Source organism: Mustela erminea, chromosome 5 (assembly GCF_009829155.1).
Source record: "Mustela erminea isolate mMusErm1 chromosome 5, mMusErm1.Pri, whole genome shotgun sequence".
NCBI classification, from domain to species: domain Eukaryota; kingdom Metazoa; phylum Chordata; class Mammalia; order Carnivora; family Mustelidae; genus Mustela; species Mustela erminea.
Genome location: NC_045618.1, coordinates 71,189,667 through 71,215,002, shown reverse-complemented (window position 1 = coordinate 71,215,002; position 25,336 = coordinate 71,189,667). Strand labels below are relative to the sequence as shown.

General features: G+C 35.4%; 1 protein-coding gene across 1 annotated transcript in view; it reads left to right on the top strand.

Annotated features, from left to right (window-relative positions):
- Positions 1-25,336, top strand: part of DMXL2 (Dmx like 2) — a 155,991-nt gene that overhangs the window by 37,998 nt on the left and 92,657 nt on the right. The window contains 5 exon segments of the mRNA XM_032343728.1: positions 955-1,033; positions 1,880-2,015; positions 2,672-2,738; positions 22,940-23,118; positions 24,816-24,999. Coding sequence (XP_032199619.1) covers positions 955-1,033; positions 1,880-2,015; positions 2,672-2,738; positions 22,940-23,118; positions 24,816-24,999 — 645 coding nt within the window.

Genomic DNA, 25,336 nt, shown 5'->3' with positions numbered 1-25,336 from the left:
GTATTCAGAAAATATAATGAGAGGGAATTGCTGTGTGTTAAACTGTTACTACTTGTCAGGCAGTTGATCTATAACTTGCCTAAGGTGACATGGCTTTACACTGCACTATATTTCACAAAAGGACATTTTATATTTATGTGCTACAAAGAAATACCTAAACTTTTTTTCACTCTATTTCATTGCGAAGGTCTTTGACTCTTACACTTTAAATCTTCTTTTACCTTTTAGTATGAAAATGGTAAGAAAAAGGATGGAAGTTATACAAATGAATACAACATGTGTCATATAGGTTTAGGGACTGTATATATTGTATGGTTCAAATTTGCTGACTTTGGGAGATATTTCCAGTTTATTTTAGACATTGAGTCCATAGGATTATGATAATTTGCATTGCTTTCTAATGTGCATTTATTTTGTTTTCACAAACACTTATTGAGTGTCTGCATATGTTCCAGCCATTACAACGCTCAGGACACAAAGCTTATTATGGGTAATTATTGCCCCGAAGAGTTGGAGTTTAATAGGAGAATCAGACATATGAATGGGTAAAACTCTAGTGTGACCACTGTTAGAATGGTAGCGTGTAGAGTGGTCTCAGTGCTGCCAGGATATCAGAAGAGGCCCCTCTGCAGAGGAGATGATTTGGTTGGGTCTTGATGGCAGCATAGAAATTTGCAGGTGAAGAGGAGAGAAACCGCATATCCCAAGTGTGAGAATGTGTTTATAGACGTGGAAGGAAGCTTGAGAGAATATGCTTTGTTTGGGCGAGGCAAGGAGCTCGATATGGTAGGATAAATAATAAGTGGAACTATCCGAAGTTATTTTAGAAACAATATTTTTAAAATAAATATTTACATCTTTGCTTTAGATCATAAGGTTTTAAGAAAATGGTAAAATGGTAGTATTGTGGATATTACTTTAAAAAGTTACATTTTTCTTTTTTCTTTGTTTCAGCAATTGAAGTGTCAGTGGCTTAAAACTGGGCAGTTTTTTTTGAGCTCTGTGACGTACAATTTAGCATGGGACCCTCAAGGTATTTGGTGATTATATTTAGGAATTATGAAGAGTAAATACTGGTTTTAAATGTATGATGACAATGTGATATAATCTCCCATAATAAGAAAGTGATCAGTAGTGTATTTTCTTTTTGCGTGGATGAGTATGTATTTTATTTCTTGGTATGTACTGCTTTGTACAGTGCTTAATTTACTGTTATTTCTGTGCTTTTCCCCCCTGCCTTTGAATGCCTTATTCCAAGAAACAGTGATGGTTTCCTTTGTTATTAACATGTGCTGTCCTCTACTGTTACTGCATTTAGTAAGAAATAAAATCAGAAATGGGGCTAAAAAAACCCCTATCTCATTTTATTATTTGTGTTTTAGGAAATTTTTTTCTTTAAATTTGAAAGATTAGATGCTTCTAATGATAATAGCTATTGCTCCTTTTTACATTCATGATTAATAAAGGTAATTTTTATCTTACATATAGAAAAACAAGTTGCATTAATCTTTAGTTAAGTTTTATATCCTGAGAACATTCTGTGTTTATATATCAGAGGTTTTGGGGTTTGTTTTTTTATTGTACTTTTTCTTTTCTTTTTCTTTTTCTTTTTCTTTTAAAGATTTACCTGATATACAGTAGCTCTTTAGCTCTTTGCCAGTGAGCGTTTCTTTTTTGTTCTCAAGTCTCTGCTGAGAACTGCTCTCTCCCTGGTAGTGGATTCTGGGATTTGAAATGGATATGCCCCAAGTATTTTTCATAGGTAGTATTGTTTATTACTTTTCACGGAAAAGTTCATAGACCTAAATACAAGCCGACATATGCATTTCTTTCTCCAGATAATCCTTGCTTATTCATCAGGGCTTTCTTTAAATTTCAGATAACAGATTGTTGACTGCAACTGATTCTATTCAGTTGTGGGCTCCTCCAGGAGATGACATTCTGGAAGAGGAGGAAGAAATCGATAATAAAATTCCTCCAGTTTTAAATGATTGGAAGTGCATCTGGCAGTGCAAGTTCGTATCCATGTTGTTCTGTTCATTAATTTAAAAAAGCTTCCTAAAATATATTCCCTTTCACAGTGATCTCTATTTTTTGATAGTACCATTACATTTAGAAGCCTAGAAAGTGGACTTTTTCTAACCAAAACCCATTATACTATTATCCTTCAGTCCATGCTGTAGTTGATTGTTTAAAAAAAACAAAAACATTTTCATAGTTATAACCTCAGAATTTGGGTGGATAAGATTGACATGTGGGAATTACTCATTAATGGATGAGATATGGATGGAGATGTGGAAGGGGAAGATGTGATGAAAATTACCAGCCACTCTTAAGTGGAAGAATGGCTGTACAGTGGACAGTATGGATTATGTGAAGGGGACCAATCAGCCAGGGAGGATGGTGAGCTCAGTTTTTTAACATGTTACATTGAAGATGTTGGTGGGACATATAGGGGAACATATCTTTTCTGCATGTTGATTGCATTCTTCTTTGGCTCTCCAAAGTGAAATTCAGATAAGTTTTATTAATTAATTTGTATTTTGGGGGAGGTGAAATTTTTTATTTTTAGAAAACTCTCTTGTTAGGAAAATCTTATTTTGATCATTTATATATACAGTGTTTCAGATTTTTAAAATTTTGACTCTTTAACTTTTTCTTTTTTTTTTAGAACCTCAGTATCTGTACATTTGATGGAATGGTCGCCTGATGGTGAATATTTTGCTACTGCTGGAAAGGTAAAGAACCAAAGTAAAAAGAAAACCATTAAAAATGTTCCTTTTTCATTCTCATTTTCAGTTTTCTCTTCTGTAAAATTGGGATAATCCTACTCTGCAAAGCTGGCCGGAATAGTGATAGTATTTGTGAAAGGCCTGGTATGTTGCCCATAGGTAGGAGGCACTTGGGGAAATAACTGCTGCTACTGTTGTTATTATTATTATTTGACTGTTCTTTAAAACTTATATTTTATAAAATTAGTTTTTATGCTTAAAGAGTAGTAAATGTAAATAATTTAAACAGCAAAATAGTACTACTAGACTCACAATGCAAAGAAGCACCCCTTTCACTCCGTGCTTAATTCCTGTGTCCCAGAGGCAGTTACTCATCAAATTGTGTATTTTGGTATTTCCTTTCAAGTTCCTAAAATAACTTGCTTATGATCCCATTTCTTAACTTTTTTTCCTTTCAGTTTTATGTATCCTCTCTTGCCTCTGTACTATGGAAGCTGAAGCTTGAGGCCTCCAGCTGCTGTCCCCATGTCCACTTGTGCCACATACACATGTTCACTTTCCTTCCTCCCATCTTCCTACTGTAGGATGGCTATCATACTTGGGTAGATGTTCACATTATTAAGATTGTGTAGAAACTCTTTGTAGAATAATTACTTTGGAGTTACCAGTTACTTTTTTTTTTATTCTTTGCTTCATTTTCTATATACCTAATTCATCTGCAAACCTCTGGCCATCTTTGGATCTCCTCTGGGTAATGTAATCCCACCTAGGAGGTGTCCTGAAAATGTGTGTTCTTTTTGCCCCACTCTGGCTTAGTTGCTCTGCAAGCCGTAAAATAGCAGAGCTATCATTTTTGAATTTTCTTTTACCAGCCTCAGGAGATTCTCTTTGCCCTGTTTCTTAGCATCATTTATCTTCTTTCTTTGCTCTGTTGGAGATACCCTCTAAGTAGGTTCCTGAGAAGGGTGAATGGGCAAAAAAATTTTTAAGGCATTGCAAAGCCTAAACAATTATTCTTCTTTTGTGCTTGATTTGGCTAGGCATAGAATTGGGTTGAAAATTTTCTCTGAGAATTTTTTACATCCTAGCTCTGTTGCTGTCTAGCTATCAGTATTGCTACTTGAGAAGTACAGTGCTGTTAGGACTGCACTCCCCCCATCTCCAGCTTGTAGAGGTTTTAAAAATCTTCCCCTTTTCCCTGGTGTTCTGAAATTTCAAGATGATGTCGTATGGTCAGTCATGTATAGATTCCTCAGTGTATACCTCTAAGGGAAAGACTTTTGTGTTCAGACAGTTTGGTGGGCTTGTTTAATCTGAAAACTCATGTCTTTCATTCAGGAGATTATTTTGTATTACTTTTTTGGTGTTACTTCTTTCCCTTCATGTTCTTTTATCTCTTTTTGGATTTTCCCTTACTCAGATGTGGATTGTTTTTTACTGATCCTCTAATTTATCTTTTCTCTCTTTTTCCAGTCTCTCATTTCCTCACCTTTTTGTTTAAATTCTGGGGGATTTTTCAAGTTTAACTTTTTTTTTTAATTATGTTCAGTTAGCCAACATATAGTACTTCATTAGTTTTTGATGTAGTGTTCAACAATTTGTTAGTTGTTTATAATACCCATTGTTCATCACCACAGGTGCCCTCCTTAATACCCATCGCCCAGCTTTAGCTTTGAAATAATTTTTTCCTGCTATCACATTTTTAATTTTCAAGAATTTTTTTCTTATTCTATGAATCTTCATTTTTAAATAATTTTTTTATTTTTTTAAAAGGTTTCACTTATTTATTTGGCAGAGAGAGAGAGAGACAGACAGAGATCACAAGTAGGCAGAGAGGCAGTCAGAGAGAGAAGGAGAAGCAGGTTCCTTGCTGAGCAGAGAGCCAGATGTGGTACTTGATCCCAGGACCCTGAGATCATGACCTGAGCCAAAGGCAGAGGCTTAACCACTGAGCCGCCCAGGCACCCCAATATGAATCTTCATTTTAAGTTATAAAATACTTCATAAGTCTAAAGGGATATACTTGAAATATATAGAATATCTATATGTATATAGAATATATATATATATTATATATACTATATATAGTATAATAATACACATTTACCTACTCCCTGATTTGGGACAAAAACATAAACCGATGGGTTCCTTATCTTTCTGCTTGCATCTTCTCTTTCCTCTCCCACCCAGACAACCAGAATCCTGCATTTTAAATCTTATTTCTTTCTTTTTTTTTTCTTTTTTGTTTCACATGTATAAATTCCCAAAAAATACGTTTAATTTTTCAAGGTTTTGAACTTATAAAATTATACCATAAATTTATTGAAATACAACTTCAAGATATTAAAAAATAAATTTGTGATAATTGCTATTATATACTTCTTGGTTAATGCTTTAGTAACAAACATATTTAAAAATCACAAAGTAAAATTTTAATTGTACTTCATTGTATATGGAATTAAAACTTTTATATTATACTACTAGGCAAGAAGAGGTTTTCTAAGAACACCAGGATTCACCCTTTTTGAGTTAATCTCTAGTTATAGACCACTCAACTGTTTTGTGGCTGAGTAATTAGTTGGCCCAGAGGTGGTTGCTCAACAGGTTATAGTACAGACAGGAAGAATCCACAATAATATAGACAGACTGCAGCCATGTGCAGTTCAGTAGTGAACAAATAACTAGCAATTTCAAAGTAGCAAGGAGTGTCAAAAACATTTTGAGATATTCACAGCTGCTGTCATGGAATGCTAAAACATTTGTGATTTCTGTGAGAGATAGAGACGTAGGTGCCACTAATACTACTTTGGTTTGTTGCTCATATTCATAACTGAAATTTAGCATTTCCTTCAGTTAGCAGTTATGAAAATAGAGAAGTAATTGTTTTTCGCCACTCAGGTTCATGGTAACTCTGGGTCTTAGTTGGGCTTTCTCAGGAAGCAGATCCCGAGATGAGGGTTCTGGTATAAGTCATAAATAGGGGGAATGATCACCAAGAAATGTCCTGGATTTGAGGCAGAGAAATGAGGGTGCTTCAGAAAGGGTACATTATCATGCAAGTGATTAACAAGCTTGGATCTGAGTATCTCTCGGAGCCAGTGTTCCTCAGAACATCATATTCCTCACACATGTCCCTCAGACACATCGGTTGTTGGTTGGGGGCTAGTTAGGGCAGGGCATTAATTATCAGCAGTCAAAAGCAACTTCTGGAAAACCTCAGGCAAAGATACATAGATGCCATCAGTTAGAACTGGCACGCTAAAATGCTAAGACATGAGAGGAAACAGGGTATATATCAAAAGTATCTTATAAATCTTGAATTCTATCCATTGGCCCCTTGACTTAGGGGACCTCAGGTAAAGAACCCAAGACCTAAAATCTGGACATCTGTGGTTTTGTTTTTTTTGATCTTCCGCATTTATTCATGTGGAATAATTTTTGGATATGGTTTGAGGGAGAGGTCCTTTGATTTTTTTTCTATATGGATATCCAGTTGTCCAGCACAATTTATCGAAGTCTCTTCTTTCTTCATTGCTGTGTTTTACCACTTTTGTCATAGACAAAAGTTTGTCATAGACAACATGTAATGTCCATATTTGTGTAGGTCTGTTTCTGGGTTATTTTCCTCTCACTGGCCTTTTCTTATACCAGCCACCAGTCCTAATTGCTATAGCTTTTAAATTGCCTTGGTATTTGGTAGAGCAGGTCCCTCCCATCTTTAAGATTATCTTATCCATGCTTGGCCTTTTGTGTTTTCAAACTAGTGTTTCGGTAAGTACCCAGTAGTGGAATTACTGGATCATATGGTCTTTCTGTTTTTAATTTTTCGAGGCACCTCAAACTGTTTTCGTGGCTACGTCTGTTTTCATTTCCACCACCAGTGCACGAGGGTTCCGTTTTCTCCACATCCTTGCCAAGGCCCTTTGTATTTTCATGTAAATTTTAGGATGAGCCTGCTAAGTTTTATTTATTTATTTAAAAGTTTTATTTATTTATTTTTGAAAGAGAGCACACACAAGCAGTGGGGAGGGGCAGAGGCGGAAAGAGAAGAGACTCCCTGCTGAGTAGGGAGCCCAGTGAATGCGGGGCTCAATCCCAGGACCCTGAGATCATGAACTGAGCCAAAGCAGGTGCTTTACAGACTGAGCCACCAGACACCCCAAGCCTGATAAGTTTCAAAAAACTAACAAAAATCTCTTGTGATTTTGATTGGTACTGTATTGACTCACTAGGTCAGTTTGGCATCTTTACAATTGAATTCCCACCATGAATGCAACTTAGCCCTTCATTTACTTTAAAATGTCTTATTTTTCTCAGTATTGTTTTACAATATTTTTTGTAGAGGCCCTAGGCATTTATTAGATTCATTCTTAGGTATTTGATGTTTTCAGTGTTATAAATAGTATCATTATGTAAATTTCATTTTGTAATTGTTAGTGGTAGATAGAAAAGCAAATAATTTTTATATATTGGGTTTAAACCTAGCTAGCCTTAATATAGTCACTGATTCTAATAAACTCTCTGTAGATTCCTTTGGTTTTCTATGTGCATAATTATCTGTGAATAATGAGAGTTTTATTTCATTTTTTTCTAACTCTCAATAGTGGTATATCTTTTCCTTTCCTTTTTAAATTACAGTATCTAGAACCTCTAGTATAATGTTGAATAAAAGTAGTGAGAGCAATTGTCTTTTTTTTTGTTCCAATTTCAAAAGGATACCCTTCATTCTTTACCTCTAATTATGATGTTACTGTAGTTGTTTACTGTTGTTGTTCTTTCTCAAAGGACATTTCCTTATTTGTAGTTATTAGAGGGTTTGTTTGTTTTTTTAAATCACAAATGATGTTGAATCTTAGGAAGTATTTTCCCTGAATCTAATGAGGTTATCATTTTTACTCTTTCAATAAGATGGACTTATTTTCAAGTATTAAATAAACCTTGTGTTTCTGGAATAACTCCAGCTTGATTGTAATGTATTACCCTTGCTGGATCTGGTTTGCTAATATTTTGTTTAGGATTTGTGAGATCTCTTAGCGTGAGATTTGGCAAATAATTTTTCCTTTTTTAATAATGTCTTTGACAGATTTTGATATCAGTATCATGCTGGCCTCATAAAATGGATTGCCAAGTTCCCTTTTATCTACTGTTATGAAAGAGTTTATGCAAGATCAATTTTTTTAAAAGTGTAAGATAGTTAACTTTTTAATAAACTTATGTTAGAATAGTTTTATATATACAGAAAGATTGTGAAAATAGTAGAGTTTCCTCTATTTTTAAAATATGTTAATACATTCATTACAAATAATAAACCAATATCGAAGATTGATGTATTTTTATTCTCAAATATTTGCTGGTGAAGCCATCTGGACCATGAGTTTTCTTTGTAGGTTTAGGTTTTTAAATAGTTACAGGGCTATTTATATTTTATATTTCTTTTTTATTTCAGTTTTGGTAAGCTATCTAGAATTTGCCAGTTTTATCTAAAATTTTCAAATTTACTGGCATAAAATTGTGCAGAACATTTTGTCTTTCTAATATCTGTAAAACATGTGATTTCGTTTTCATTTTTGGTATTTGTGCCTTCATTTTCTTGATTATCTCACAAAGGGTTTATCAGTTTTGTAAATCTTTTTGAAGAACTATCGGTTTTGCAGACCTATGTATTATATGTTTTTCTGTTTTATTTGTGTTCAGTTTCTCTTCTGGTTTTTTTTTTCCAGACTTCTTTAGATGGATGTTCTTTAGCTTTTTTTATTTGTAGTATATACACTTAACACTGTAAATTTCTCTCTAAGCTTCGCTTTATCTCACAAAGTTTTTTTAAATTCCGTGTTTTGGTATGTATTATTTTCATAGTTATTCTAAGCATACATTTTTCTAGTTTTTGTTGTGGTTGATTCTTTGATCCATGAGTTTTCAAGAGAATGGGTTCGAGTTGAGTTCAGTTATGTTGGAGGTGAAGGTAGATGGTTTAGGAGTACTTTATTGGTGGTGACAACTTTTATTTTTTCTTATTAAGTAAAACTTGCAAATAATTTATAGTTAGGATAATTACTACTACTATTATGACAGCAGCTACTAATGATTGAGTGTTATGTAACAGATCCTATGCATGCACAAAGCCTTTAGGACAGACAACACTCTCTTTGATCTACAGAAGAGGACATGCAGGTCGAGGACTTCCTGGAGAAGTTAGAACTAGTCAAAAGGCAGATCTGGGGTTTTAGTCCAGATGTATTGGGTGGCAAAACACCATGCCAGCTCACTCTGTTTTTCACAGAGAAAATGTTTATTACAAGTGTGTTTGTGAGGATTCCCTGAGGCTGTGGTTGAGAGTGGTGCCTTTTAGCTTCTGCCAGGTACCTGGGCAAGGGGGCGGGGTGCAAAGCCAACTCAAACTAAATTCTCAACTTGGAAGTTGCTGTGCCATGCAGGTAGTGTGAGTCTGGTTCTCATGGGGCCTGCCTTGTGATTGTAAATGCCCAGTGAAACCTCCTTCCTCCTCTCAGACCCTTCCTTACCATATCCCTTTCAGAGGTTTTCTTCCTCCCTCAATTTCACCTTTTCACTTAGGGATATTCCTTAGTGGCTTTCTTGCGGTTATGCAGGTGCCTCTGATGTGACTTGCATGCCCTCGTGCATTGTCTCTGTGTAGCTGTTTAAAACCACAGCTCTGTGCCATGGGGTATTGGAAGATTCCCTTGTGACAGTCCAGTCGGCTGCTTCAGCATTTGTTTACTATGGGTTCTTGCCTGAGAAAATAGATGCAGTTGGAAGAGAACTTTGGTAAGCTCCTACCACCTACCTGTATGTGTTCACTTCCTGGTATCTGGGCCTATATGTCCTGCCTTCCTTTGTGTTGCCATGGGTGAACTGTCTGTGTTTTTATTTTATTTTATTTTATTTTTATTTTTTGAGAGAGCAAACGAGCAAGCATGGGAGTGGGGGGCAGGGTGGAGGGCAGAGGGAGAGGGAGAGAGAGAGAATCTTAAGCAGGCTCTTTGCCCAGCATGGAGCTGGGGCTCAATCTCACAACCCTAAGATCATGACCTGAACTGAAACCAAGAGGCAGATGCTCAACCAACTGAGCCAGCCAGGTACCCCACTGTCTGTGCTTTTGAACAAGGCCATTTCTTTCACTTGTTTGCCAGCTCCCATTTGTTCTTGCTTACTCAGAGACATCACTATTGCAGTTGTCTCCTCTCTTCTCCATGAGTTTTCCCTTCTCCACTGGGTCATCACACTGGTGTACATTTCAGACTGAACATGGCCCTCCAACCCCCATTTATATGTTGAAGCCCTAACCCCGGATGTGATGGTATTTGGGTATGGAGCTTTGGGAAGGTACTTAAGGTTAGATCAGATGTCATGAGCATAGCCCTCGTAGGAATAGTACTTTTACAAGGAGAGATACCGAGAGCTTGCTCTCTTTCTGCGACATGAAGACACAGCAAGAAGGTAATCTAGCCGCACAGGCAACTTCATCTCAGCCTCCAGGCCTCAGAATTGTGAGAAAACACATTTGTTTAAAGCCACCCAGACTATGGTATTTTGTGATGGCAGCCCAAGCTCATTAATACAGCATAGTGTGCCAAACATGCTATAATCTTGTCCATTCCCATTCTGAAACAAACAGCCACAATAAGAAAGTCCTCTTTCTCAGGTCATATTTCCTTGTCCTCCTTATGGCACCTTCAAAGAGTTGCTTATAGTTGCTGTCTCCCAGTTTTTCTCCTCATCTTCTGTTTTGCATACTCACTACCGCTCTTCTGAAAGTGTCATTAGCAAGTTCCTGTTACTGAATCCTGTGGTTAGTTCTTTTTTTTTTTTTTTTTAAAGATTTTATTTCTTTATTTGATAGAGAGGGTGATCCTAAGTAGGCAGAGAGTCAGGCAGAGAGAGAGGGGAAAGCAGGCTCCCCACTGAGCAGAGAGCCTGATGCGGGGCTTGATCCCAGGACCCTGAGATTATGACCTGAGCTGAAGGCAGTGGTTTAATCCATTGAGCCACCCAGCCACTGAGGGCTTGACTTTTTTCTGACTCTTGGTTGGAGGCCTCCTTCAGGACCTAAAGGCTGCCAGTAGTTCCTTGCCATTTGGGCTTTTTCTCCCTCTCCCTTTTCCCTACTTTCTCTTTCTCCCATCTGCTTCTCTTTCGTCCTCTTCTTCCCCCTCACAGATAACAGAGCTATCTAAATGATTTGGCAGGGTAGTTAGTAAGGAACCAAAGGATAATTGAGGGAAATAAATAATGATAAATAAATTGAAAGAAAAAAAATTAGATTTTAAAAACAAACACTGAAAAACTTGATAAGCCAATTAAATCGCCTACGTGTTAATAAAATCCTAATATTTAATTTTTTAAAAAAAAGAAATTTTTTTTTTTAAAGATTTTATTTATTTACTTGATAGAGAGAAATCACAAGTAGATGGAGAGGCAGGCAGAGAGAGAGAGAGGGAAGCAGGCTCCCTGCTGAGCAGAGAGCCCGATATGGGACTCGATCCCAGAACCCTGAGATCATGACCTGAGCCGAAGGCAGCGGCTTAACCCACTGAGCCACCCAGGCGCCCAAAAAGAAATTTTTAAATAAAAAGAAATTTAATATTTCTGGGTAGAATGTAGGAATGCAAGAATTTTCCATAATGTCTGAAAAGCGTGGTTAATAAAAGGAAAACTTGGGGCACCTGATTGGCTCAATGGGTTGAGCCTCTGCCTTCAGCTTGGGTCATGATCTCAGGGGCCTGGAATCGAGCCCCGCATCGGGCTCTCTGCTCAGCAGGGAGCCTGCTTTCCTCTCTCTCTCTGCCTGCCTCTCTGCCTATTTGTGATCTCTCTGTCAAATAAATAAATAAAATCTTAAAAAAAAAAAAAAAAGGAAAACTTATCAGAATCACAGGAATAAAAGTTTAAAAAAGAATATTATTCCTACCTTTGGCCTCTAAAACTAGGCAGTTACTTTTAAAGCTTTGATCTTTAAAAACTAGCATCCCACTACTCTTAAAACTTAACCATGAAAAAACCTGCCGTACCTACGGATTTGTTCTTTTTGTTACTTACATTTCTTAGGGTTACCATGTACTCACAGATGATTAGTAAGGTTGGTCATTGCTTTGATTTAATGAATCTGTCATAGGCGAGGCTGTGATAGTTTACTGTAGGACCAGTTCAGTGTGATCAGAGAGCTACTCTGGTTCATACTGGAATGCAGCTATGTAATATTCCCCGTTGGTCGTTGCCCTGACATCAGCTTGGGCTCTGTTGTGCAGGTTGTGTTGCATTCAAAGCATGTTTTCCACTGCCCTCTTTCAAATAAAATTAATGGCACTATTGTATACATTCAGGTCTTCCTTAAAACATGTATTTTGACATATATATTGTCCGATGTACCTTTTATCATAGAAAATTTATCAAAGAAAATGCACTTCAGAACTCCAGTAATTCATAATTGCATACAAGAATCTTCTCATAGTTGTATTCACATCATGATAGACTCTCATATTTATGTATATTTTATATATGCATATACATGTAAAATTTGTCTTTCTTTATTTCATAGTGCATTTTTGAAGAAAGACTAATTTGAAATTTTACTTGAAATTAACAATCTTCATGTATTTAGCAATTTTTTTTTGAGAAGACAATGGAGCAATTTATTCAGATATTCAGATTTCCAGGGGAAAATTTTGAATCTAGAATTTTTTATATTCTGTACAGTGCATATATACATATACCTATACATATTTATGTAATTTTATTTTTTTTTCTTTTTTATAGACATATAATGTATTTTTACCCCCAGGGGTACAGGTCTGTGAATCGCCAGGTTTACACACTTCACAGCACTCACCATAGCACATACCCTCCCCAATGTCCATAACTCCACCTCCCCTCCCCCCAGCAACCCTCAGTCTGTTTTGTGAGATTAAGAGTCACTTATGGTTTGTCTCCCTCCCAATCCCATCTTGTTTCATTCATTCTTCTCCTACCCCCTTAATCCCCCATGTTGCATCTCCACTTCCTCATATCAGGGAGATCATATGATAGTTGTCTTTCTCCAATTGACTTATTTCAAATTTAGCAGATATTTTTTTGAACACCACACGTCCTGAGATGTTCTCTGTGTTGGCAGTCTTGTGATGAAGAGGATAGACAGGGTTGCTGTGTGCATGCAACTTGACTTGTAATGAGGAAAGACAAAAAAAATCATGTATTAATAAATACTATTCAGAAAATTAAAACAGGATGATGTAGTAGTGTGACTTTGTGTCTGTTTGGGTGGATGATCTTTAGAGAAAACTTTTCTGGGGAAGTAGCTTTGAGAACTGAATAATTGAAAGGGGTCAGCTGTATGAAGTTCAGAAGAAAGGGTATTTTTGGCCAATGGGACACCAAGTGTAGATGCTCTGGGATAGGAATTAATTAGCAGGTCTTGTTAAAATACAGTAGAATGCTGGAGCGTAGTGGCTAAATCAAAGTATGCATTTGGTTAAGAAATCAAATAGAGTAAGATGTACTCTACATCCTCACCAGCACTTCTCATTTCTTGTGTTTTTTATTTTAGCCATTCTGGCAGGTGTAAAGTGATATCTCTTGTGGTTTCGATTTGCATTTCCTGATGATTCGTGATGAACATTTTTTTCATGTGTCTGTTTGCCATCTGTATGTCTTCTTTGGAAAAATGCATATGGCATGTCCTCTGCCTATTTTTAAATTGGATTATTTGGTTTTTTGTGTGTGTGTGAGTTGTATAAGTTCTTTATATGTTTGGATATTGCCTCCTTATCAGATCTGTCATTTGCATATGTCATTTGGTAGGTTGCCTTTTTTTGTTTGTTGATGGTTTCCTTTCCTTTTTCCTAAAAAGCAAAAGCTTTTTATTTAGGTATTGTTTTAATAGTTTAATTTTTGCTTTTGTTTCCCTTGCCTCAGGAGACGAATCTAGAAGATGTTTCTATGGTTGATGTCAAAGAAATTTCTGCCTATGTTTTCTTTGAGGAGTTTTGTGGTTTCATGTCTCGCATTTAGGTCTTAAATCCATTTGAGTTTGTTTCTGTGTAGGCTACAAGAAAGTGGTCCCATTTTATTCTTTTGCATGTAACTGTCCAGTTTTACTAGCACTGATTGGTGATGAGATGGTCTTTTTTTCCATTGTATATATTTGCCTCCTTTGTCATAGATTAATTGACCATAAAAGCATGGGTTTATTTCTGGACTCTCCATTCTTTTCCATTGATCTATGTGTGTTTTGTGTCAGTACTGTACTGTTTTAATTACTACACCTTTGTAGTGTATCTCAAAATCTGAAATTGCAATACCTCCAGCTTTCTTCTTCTCTTTCAAGATTGCTTTAACTATTCAGGATCTTTTTGTGGTTTCATGCAAATGTTAGGTTTTTATGTTCTAGTTCTGTGAAAGATGTTAGTATTTTCGTAGGGATTGCATAAAATTTGAGATTGCATTGGGTACTGTGGACATTTTGACAACATTAATTCTTCCAGTTCACTAGCGTGAAATATCTTTACATTTGTTTGTGTCACCTTTGGATTTTTTTTTTTTAAGATTTTATTTATTTATTTGACAGAGATCACAAGTAGGCAGAGAAGCAGGCAGAGAGAGAGAGGAGGAAGCAGGCTCCCTACTGAGCAGAGAGCCCGATGCGGGGCTCGATCCTAGGACCCTGGGATCATGACCTGAGCCGAAGGCAGAGGCTTTAACCCACTAAGCCACCCAGGCGCCCCGGGTGTGTGGTCTTTTGACAGGGTCATGTGGTACATTAAAAACTACTACTGACCCATGTAAGATGATTAGTGTTCATTGTTGGACCATCTACTGAATTTGAACTCTCATCTCTAATGAATCAAAAAGATGCCTTTCTATTGAGTAGAAACTGAGTAATAAGTAGTAACTAAGTAATAAGTACACAACTAATAAGGCTAAAACTACATCTTCTTAAATGGTATATCTAGATTTTAAGCTCCTTGAAGGTGGTTCAGTTTACCTGTTCCATAATGCTCAGTATCTTTCTTTGAATTTTTATTACAGTAGCTTTAGCAATGGACTGTTGAGTATTTTTTCCACAAGTAATACTCATGTTTTCCTTGCATTAAAATTCTTCAGTTCTCCTAAGAGCTAAGTGTTCTGTAATTCAAATGGAAAGAAAAGAATGCCTTACTGGTAGGGATACTTTGGAGGTTAATAAAATGCATCACAGGTTTAAAAAGCTTATTTCCTCACATTTTTCAGAAGATACCATGTCTAATTAAGATCTTGAAAAAAGAACAGAGAATAACTTGGTAATGTTGGCATTCCCCCCACCCCCACCCCCCCACCACAATCTGTTCTGCCTCTGTTAATAAAGCCAAGTTTGTCTGACTTGATGAAGCAGATGGTAAGTGTGTCATCTACCATTAGAAGTCATTTTCACCGTTTCTGCTATGTATGACAGGATTTCATTTCAGGTGTTGTGGCACCCATTCAGTTACCTTCAGGATTTTTAATGTTTTCATTCATTGAGCACTTTTGCTAGTAAGATCTATTTTTTATAAGTGTGGTAAATTAAATTTTCTTGGACTTCATAGTATTTTAACTTTTGGGACACCTGGGTGGCACATTTGGCTAAGCATCTGCCTTTGGCTCAGGCGGGTCATGATCTCAGGGTCCTGGGATTGAGTCCCACATCAGGCTCCCTGCTCAGTAAGGAGCTTGCTTCGCCCCTTCCTCTCCCTCTGGGGCTTCCGCTGCCTGTGCTTTCTTTCTCTCTGTCAAATAAATAAATAAAATCTTAAAAAATAGTATTTTAACTTTTTATCTGAGCTTTAAAATCTTATTTGTTCAAGAGCCTTTTTTCCACCACAAGGTATACCTGATTACATCTTCAACTCAAGAATTATTTTTTTTCAATTTTGTTTGCTGTATTTATTTAAATTGTTTGTTTATGCGGTTTATATCTGAACATTTTCTAAAACACTTGGTTATTTTATAAAATTTGAAAATTATTTAAAACACTCTTTTCTTGGAGTGCCTGGGTGGCTCAGTTGGTTAAGCATCTGACTCTTGGTTTCAGCTCAGGTTATCATCTCAGGGCCCTGAGATCAAGCTCTCTATCGGGCTCTGCACTCTATGCGGAGTCCGCGTGAGAGTCCTTGAGATTCTTTCTTCCTTCCTCCCACTCACCCTCTCCTTCCCTCCCTGTTTGCAGTCTCTCTAACTCGAAAATAAATAAAATCTTTTTAAAAAATTAAAAAATAAAATACTATTTTCTTCAGAAAATTTTTTTTTTAAGATTATTTATTTATTTATTTGTCAGTGATAGAGGGAGAGAGAGCGAGCAAGCACAGGCAGACAGAGAGGCAGGCAGAGGCAGAGGGAGAAGCAGGCTCCCTGCCGAGCAAGGAGCCCAATGTGGGACTTGATCCCAGGACGCTGGGATCATGACCTGAGCCGAAGGCAGCTGCTTAACCAACTGAGCCACCCAGGCGTCCCCAGAAAATTTTTTTCTTAATAGAGGATTATGATCTTGAGTAAAATCATAATTTTAGGGCTTGGATAAGAATTTTTGAGAAGAAAAAAAGAGAGAAGAAAAAAAAAGAATTTTTGAGAAGGATGATTTTGGCAGGAAGGAAAGGAGAAGCCTACAGAATGTTTCCAGAAGCTTTTCTTCCTCTTGAAAGCACTTCTCTGTTCCTAGATTCAATGTTTTGGTTATTTAAGGATTGGCTTCTTAAACTTCTTCCTTCTTTAAAGTGGAATTATCTTTACTTTTTAAATAAGATATGTATTTATGATAAAAAAACATGCAGAGAAAATGAAAATCCCCTTCCAAATAGTCTTTCAATAAAAAAGGTTACTGTTTTCTGTTCAATATATATTCTTTCAGACTTTTTGATGTCTTTTTAAACCACCCATATATGCACACATACTCAAATTAGGTCATATTCTTTAAATGTGTATTCTTTTTAACGGTGACATAATTTTTCATTATATGAATGAATATACTATATTTTAACTTGATTAATGAACATTAAGTGGTTCTGATTTAATGAATTTTATTAATGAACATTAAGTGGTTCTGATTTTTCTATTGCTATGAAAAATGAACAAGCTTGTACATAAATCTTGTCCTGTTGTTTCCTTTTTATAATTAATTTATTGAAATATAGTTAAGATAAAATGTATATTTCAAGTGTATAACTTAATATACACCAAATATATTTTATATAAATATACTCAATACATTATATTAACATAGCACATTAACTATATTAACATATAACTGTGTATATTAACTATATAACTAATACATTAATTTTATATAGTTATATTTTATGTAATTATATAAAAGGTATTAATATAATTAACACATTAAAATAGTATATTAACTTTGTTGATATTCTTTATATATACTTAATATACTACATTAATAAATATATTAATATCTTGATATATACTTTAATATATTTTATATAAATAAAACGTATATTTTAAGTTAAGTGAGCCTAGACAGATTTATAGACTTTCTCAAGATTGCTTTGACTATTCAGAGTCTTTTACAGGTCCATATAAATTTTAGGATCTTTTGTTCTAATTCAGTGAAAAAAAGTACTGATATTTTGATAAAGATTTAATTGAATCTAGATTGCTTTCGGTTGTGTAGACATTTTAACAGTATTCTTCCAATCCATGAACATGGTGTATCTTTCCATTTGTTTTTGTCTTTTTTAATTTCTTTCTTCAGGGTCTTACAGTTTTCAGTGTGCAGGTCTTTCACCTTTTGATTAATTTATTCCTGGGTATTTTATTCTTTTTGATGCAGTTAATGAGATTATTTTCTTAGTTTCTCTGTTCTTTTATTATTAGTGTATAGAAATGCAACAGACTTCTATATTTTGATTTTGTATTCTCCAACTTAACTGGATTCATTAATTCTAACAGTTTTTTGGTAGAGTCTTCTTAGGGTTTTTTTTAAGTAGTAGATCATCTGAAAATAGTAACATTTTACTTGAAAATTCCTTTCCTTTCTTTTTCTTGTCTGATTGCTATGGTTCTAGTACTGTGCTGAATAATAATGGCAAGAGTGGGCATTTTGTTTTGTTTCTGATCTTAGGGGAAAACTTTTAGCTTTTTAGCACTGAGTATGATGTTGACTGTAGGTTTGTCATATACAGCTTTTATAATGTTGAGGAATGTTCCCTATATACCACTTTGTTTAAAGTTTTTATCAGGAATGGATATTTGGCACATGCTTTCTCTGCACCTATTGAGATGCTCTTAGGAATTTTATCCTTCATTTTGTTCATGAAATGTATCATGTTGATTAATTTGCATAAATCAAACCATCCTTGTATCCCTAGAATAAATACTACTTGATTTTGGTGAATGATTCTTTTAATTTGTTTTTAAATTGGTTTGATAAGATTTTGTTGAGGATTTTGCATCTATATTCATCAGGGTTATTGCTCTGTAATTTTTTTTTCCCCTAGAGTTGTATAACTTTATTTTTTGTAATTTTCTTTGTGAGTGTGTATGTGTGTTTTTGTCTGGTTTTGGTATCGGGGTACTGCTGGCCTCATAGAATGAATTTGGAAGGATTTCTCTCTCTCCTATTTTTTGGAGTACTTCGAGAAAATTTTTTTTTTAATTTATTTTTTAAGATTTTATTTATTTATTTGAGAGAGAGAGAGCATGAGAAGGGGAAGGGTCAGAGGGAGAAGCAGACTCCCCGCTGAACGGGGAGCCCGATGTAGGACTCAGTACCAGACTCCAGGATTACGACTTGAGCTGAAGGCAGTTGCTTAACCAACTGAGCCATCCAGGTGTACTACTTTGAGAAGTATTAAATATTTGGTAGAATTCACCTGTGAAGCCATCTGGCACTGGACTTTTGTTTGTTGGGATTTTTTTTTTTATTACCAGTTCAACCTAATTACTAGTAATTGGTCTGCTCAGATATTTTCATTTCTTCATGATTCAGTCTTAGGAGGTTGGTGTTTCTAGGAATTTATCCATTTTTTTCCTAGGTTGTTTAATTTCTTGGCATATAATTTTTTTTTGTGGTAAGCTGTAATTTTTTTTTGTATTATTGTGGTGTTTGTTGTAATTTCTTTTTCATTTCTGATTTTAAGTCATTTTTTTTCTTTGATTAGTCTGGCTAAAGGCTTAATAAGTATATCTTTTCAAAGAACCAGATCTTAGTCTCAATTGATCTTTACCATACTTTTTTAGTCTTGATTTCACTTGTTTATGCTCTGATCTTTATTATTTCCTTTCTTCCATTCATCTTGGGCTTTGTCCGTCTATTTCTAGTTTCCTTAGTTGCAAGGTTAAGAGATTCTGATTGTTTCTTGAGGTACACTTGTATCTTTCAGACTTTCCTCTTAGAACTGCTTTTGCTGCATCCTCCAGATTTTGAACCATTGTATTTCATTTTTATTTGTCTCCATGTATTTTTTTGATTTCCTCTTTGATTTTTCATTGATCCATTGGTTGTTTAGTGGCCTGTTGTTTTTGTTTAATCTGTGTTTTTCTTTAACCACCCCCTCCCCCAGGTTTTTGGGTTTTTTGGGGTTTTTTTTGTAATCGATTTCTAGTTCATACTCTTGTGGTCAGAAAAGATGCTTGACATATTTCAGTCTTCTCAGATTTATTTAAAAACTTGTTTTGTGGCCTAACATGATCTATCCTAGAAAATGTTCCATGTGTACTTGAATAGAATGTGTATTTTGCTGTTTTTTGGGTGGATGGTTCTACATATATCTGTTAAGTCCATATGGTTTGATGTGTTGTTCAAAGTCACGGTTTCCTAATTGATTTTCTTTCTGGATGACCTATCCATTAACACAAGTGGGATATTTAAGTCCTCTACTATTATGGTGTTACTGTCAATTCCTCCATTTTTGTCTGTTAATACTTGCCTTATATATTTAGTGCTCCTATATTGGGTGCATAGATATTTACAATTGTTGTATTCTCTTGTTGGATTGAAACATTTATTACTGTGTAATCCTCTTTTTTTTTTGGTCTTATTATGGTTTTTGTTTTTAGTTTTTTTTTGAGATAAAGCATGTGGGTGGGGCAGTGGGTGAGGGATAGAGAGAATCCCGGGCGGGCTTCACAACCAGCATGGACCCTGACATGGGGCTCAATCTCATAACCCTAAGATCATGATCTGAGTTGAAACCAGGAGTCAGATGGTTAAATTGATTGAGCCACCTATGTGCCACTATAATTTTCTTTTTCCTAATTATAGCCTTTGCTTTCCACTTAAAGAGTTCTCTCACTGTTTCTTGTGAGGCTGTTTCAGTGGTGATGAACTCTTTTTTAACTTTTATTTGTCTGGGAAGATTTTTTCTCTCTTTTAATTCTGAATAATCTTGCCTGGTGGAGTATTCTTGGTTGTAGGTTTTTTCCTTTCAGCACTCTGAATATATCATGCTGCTTTCTTTTGGTCTGCAAAATTTATGCTAAATAGGCAGCTGATAACCTTGGGTTTCTCTTGTATGCAACTGTTTTTCTTTGCTGCTTTTATGATTCTTTATCTCTAATTTTTGCCATTTTAATTGTTATGTATCTTGGTGTGGACCTCCTTGGGTTCATCTTGTTTGGGACTTTTTTTTTGTTTTGTGGGTCTGGATATCTGTTTTCTTTCCCCAGGTCAGGGAGGTTTTCAGCTAGTATTTCTTCAACGTCATTTCTTTCTAGTCAAGTCTCTGCCCTTTCTACCTTTTTCATTGTGACCCTCTCTATGATTATCTGTGGAAGATCTGTTTTGCTAGTCTTCAAGTTGTCTTTAGAGTTGCTATACATATAGTTGTTGCTTTGGCATGTCTGTCAGAGGAGGTTAAGGTCAGGACACCATCTTTCCTACCTTCCCTAACTTTCTAGTAAGTTATGAAATTGGGTGGTGTAAGTCCTCTAACTTTGTTTTTTCTTTAAAAAAATTTTTTTGGGGGGGGTGCATGGGTGGCTCAGTCATTGAGTATCTTAGACTCTTGATTTTTGGCTCAGGGCATGATCTCAGAGCTGTGGGATCAAGCCCCACATTGGGCTCCCTGCTCAGCATGCATTCTGCTTGTCCCTCTCATCTACTCTTCTCATTCATTCATGCTCTCTCTCTCAAATAAATAAAATCTTTAAAATACGTATTTTTGGTGGTATTGTTTCTTTGATGTCATACAAATTTTAGAATAAGGCAGTCAGTTTCTACCAAAAAGCTTGCTGTGATTTTTGGCTGTGTTCACATTAAATCTTTATAGATTAGTTTGGGAAGAACTGAATCAGTCACATTTGTATTTCACATCCCTGAAGGTGGTATGTTTCTCTTTTTATTTAGGTTTTTGTTCTCTTAGCGGTGTTTTGTAGTTCTTAGCATACATGTACTATTCCTGATTTGTTATCTTCCTAATGTAAAATGTATTTAAACAAATTATATTTCCAATTTTTTCTAATATGTAGAAAGAGAATTGCTGTTTGAGTTTTGATCTTTAGTCTTACGGTCTTGTTATCAGGTATAATTCTGTTTTTGTAGATTCTTTAGGATTTTGTGAATAAAGACAATTTTACTTTTCTAATTTGGAAATTTTCTAGCTGTCTTTCTGTTAATGATTTCTAATTCACTTTTGTGTGGTTTTAGTTTTAGGCACTAATAGATGAAAATGGGACTGCTCCATTTGAGTGAGGGATTGCTGGTGGTATAGGAGAGAGGGACTAGAATTGCCACATGTTCAGGGAGGCACTCTGCCTTTTCTTTATGAAGGCTCAGGGGTTTCTGAGGTGTCTCTATGGTTTTTATAGTATATGGCCTGAAGCCACTGCTATATTATGCAGTAAATTAGGTTAGGTGAAAATAATGCTAAGTTGAAGAAGGTACTTGGAAGAAAGCAACTAGTACATTGTTAAGTGGTTGTCTCAGAGTAAGCCCTTAAAGAGATTTGCTGTATAATTCAAATATACAAATAAATGAGACCTTAGTGGAAACATACATTATGTAATATAAACTGAAAATGAGTACCAAGATGGTAAAACCCAGAAATGTTTGTCTAGTGTAGATGATAGTGTTTGGACCTACATGCACTTTCCAGGAATACATAATTACATAATTTCATTGTTTCTTAGAGTGAGATTTTTGCATGGATGATATTGTATTATTTCCCATAAGACTCTATTCAGTATTGAGGATAAAGCACTATAAAGTAGATGCTTTCTGTTAAATAAGATAAAATTATTTTGGCCTTTTTAATTTATTTTTTTAAATTTTATTTTATTTTTTCAGTGTTCCAAGATTCATTGTTTATGCAGCACATCCAGTGCTCCAGGCAATATGTTCCCTCCTTTATTTATTTATTTGTTAGAGAGAGCGAGGGAGTGAGAGAGAGCACAAGCAGGTGGAGCAGCAGGCAGAGGGAGAAGCAGGCTCCCTGCCAAGCAAGGAACTGGATGCAGGACTTGATCCTAGGATCTTGGGATCATGACCTGACCCAAAGGCAGACGATTAACTGAATGAGCCACCCAGATGTTCCTGTTCTGGCCTTTAACAAAATTCTTAGAACTAAGTAAAATGATAAAGTCAGTACCTATTGTTAAGTTTATAATATCTTATTTAAGTGGGCATAAAGGTGATTCCTAACAACTCTCTAAGTGCATTCACTTCATTTAGAGAACTATGGTTTTTATGTTCCTAAAAGGTTGTAAGAAAAAAACCAAACAAACAAGGAGGCACTATGTGGTCCACAAAGCCTTCCATACTGTCTGGCCTTTCACAAGGAAAGTTTGCTGATTCCTGACATAATGTCTAAGAAGCAGCTCATATTTAAAAAGGATTGGTTTCACTTTTAGAGATGTCTTCAAAAAAGGAGAGAGAATGTTAACAGTGACTAATAATATGGCCTCTTTCTTATTTTATCCAACGGCATCTGATTTCGGAATCTTCTCTGCAGTGACCTCTCTATGTTTAAATGAAGGATTTTGGCTTCAGTCTCTATTTGAAAACCACCATTATGTGCAGAGGAGATTGATAATGAGAAAACTATTTTTCAAGAGTAGTATCCTTTAGGGGAATGAACATTACGCTTGGAGTTTGTGCTATATAAAGCTCACATGTTAGTTTTTACAGATAGCTTAATTTTTAAAGGTTCTCTTAATCACTAAATCACTTACACTTTGAATTGTGTTATGTTCAGATTAATTTTATATTGACATATGTATTTTTGCAGGATGATTGTCTTTTGAAAGTATGGTATCCTATGACTGGCTGGAAATCCTCAATTATACCTCAGGATCATCAAGAAGTGAAAAGGAGACAGGCGTCTACCCAATTTTCCTTTGTTTATTTGGCACATCCCCGAGCTGTGGCAGGTTTCTCATGGCGTAAAACTAGCAAGTATATGCCCAGGTTAGACAAATGTGTCCCATAACTTTGGTGTGTTTACTTATGTATTTGTAAAAATACTATGTATTTCTAAAAAGCAAAGGTCTTTTTAGTACATTGACTTGGTGGAAATGAAGAGCATAGGCTCTGGGTATTAACTGCCTGAATTCTAATCCTGCTGTTACTAGCTTTTTGAACATTTGCCTGCATTTCTAAAGTTCTCTGTGCCTTAGTTTCCTTCTCTTAGGTAACCGTACCTTCCTCGGAGGGTTGCTGTGAGACTCATTATCCTAGTGCATGTAAATACTTACTGCAGGCCTTTGCACATAGTATGGGCTTAGGCTGTGTTAGCTGATACTGTTAGTAGTAGCAGCAGTAGTAAAAAGAGTCCAGGAAGGAAATGTTGGCAAGTTTGAAAGCACACACTGAGGGAAAATAAACATAGTAATAAACTGTCAATAATATACATGGTAAGAAAGCGTATCATTCAGTGAGTAAAGTGACCAGGTTTTTCTTAGGACCATCAACAGAACCTTTTCAAAGATTTAATTGTTGTAAGTTTTTCCTCAATGTTCAACATCTCTTAAAAGTATTAAAGAAACTACAGAAAAGCTCATATAAATGATTCCTATATCATATATAGAGTTATTAAAAAACTTGCTTAGAAATCTGTATTTTTGAGAGAAAGTTATTTCATGTGTGAACTGTTCACACCTGATAGGAAATACAACATATGTTATAGAGATGCTCAGTAAATGGGAAATTCGTTTTTGGAATCTGAGTTAAAAGTTTATTCTGCTTAAATTATTTGTGTCTGTTGAAAACATTTGCAGAATACCTTTGACCAAGTCGGATTCTACATTTGTTATTTTTTTAAAGGAAGGATGATTTTTTATTCTTTTATAATGAGCGGTTAATTCACTTTAGCTGCTTGGTATTGTAACATTTTTGCTTATTTTAACTTAATGGAAATTGACTTATAGTTTGAAATTATATCCTTCTTGCAGTTTTATTTTGAAGATGCTCATTTGCTTACCTGTTTATAATCTTGTGATTATAAGAAGGATGATACAGGATGACACAAGTAGTGCTGTAAGCCATGCAGTTTAATTACATTTCATGAACTTTTCTTATGGTCATTCTGTAATTTGCAACAATTAGGTTTTTTTTGCTCTTTCATTTGTTTAGAAGATACCAATATTCCCACTGAACCTTGTTTTCAAGCAGCATGTATGTAATCAGGCATAAACTTCTGTCTCTTTGTCAAGACCATTTCCTGGTTTTTATGGTGTTCACGTTCACAGTGACAACTTGTGTATGATTTCAAGCTTCTACTGACCTCTCTTTCTCTACACACTATAACATCTAAGCAGTTGGAAGCATACTGTACTGTCATTTAACTGAGCCATTCAAGGTGTAGTTTTAATGAATCAAAGTGTCAGGGACAGCTAGGTTGTTTGCATTTTATGGCAACTGATTGCAGCCTTTTATTCAGCCTGCCATCTTGCAAGTATAAGCATGTAGTCAGTGGGGTTTGGTAAGAGTGTGAAACAGGCTGTATAAATCTCTTACCATTACTGGAAAAATAACTGCTCTTGGTCATACTGTTAGTTGTGCACTAATGCTATTTTTATACATGAAGAACCAAATATTAATAAACTTTAATTCATCAGTGGCACTGATATTCATAGTAACTTCTGTTCACTTCTCTTTGTTATTAGAGGTTCTGTCTGTAATGTGTTATTAACTTCATGCCATGATGGCGTCTGCCGACTCTGGGCAGAAACTGTATTACCAGAAGATTGTCTTTTGGGTGAGCAGATCTGTGAGACTACCACTTCTAGTGTTGCCAGCAACCTCACTCAGGCTGGAAGACACAAAGACAGAATACAGCATGCTCTTGAGGTACTATATTATATAAAATGGAAATAAATGTTGAAGATATGTGAGTTTGGTGGGAATTTATAAGATAGGATGCAGGTAGTGCACCTGGTACAAGTAATGATGAAATTAATAACAAATAATTCTTACTAATTTGTTTTGTGCTTGTAAGACAACTCATTTTATGCCCCTTAGAAACCAAGTACAATAGTAATGATCTCAGACATGTAGTCTAGGTAAGTAGTATAATTTTAATTTTTTCATTTTGCGTGTCAAATATGAAAATCTATAGGAATAAGCTTTGATTAGTACAACACATAAAGGACCCTGAAACCCTTTGTAATTAAAAATGTTTTGGGTG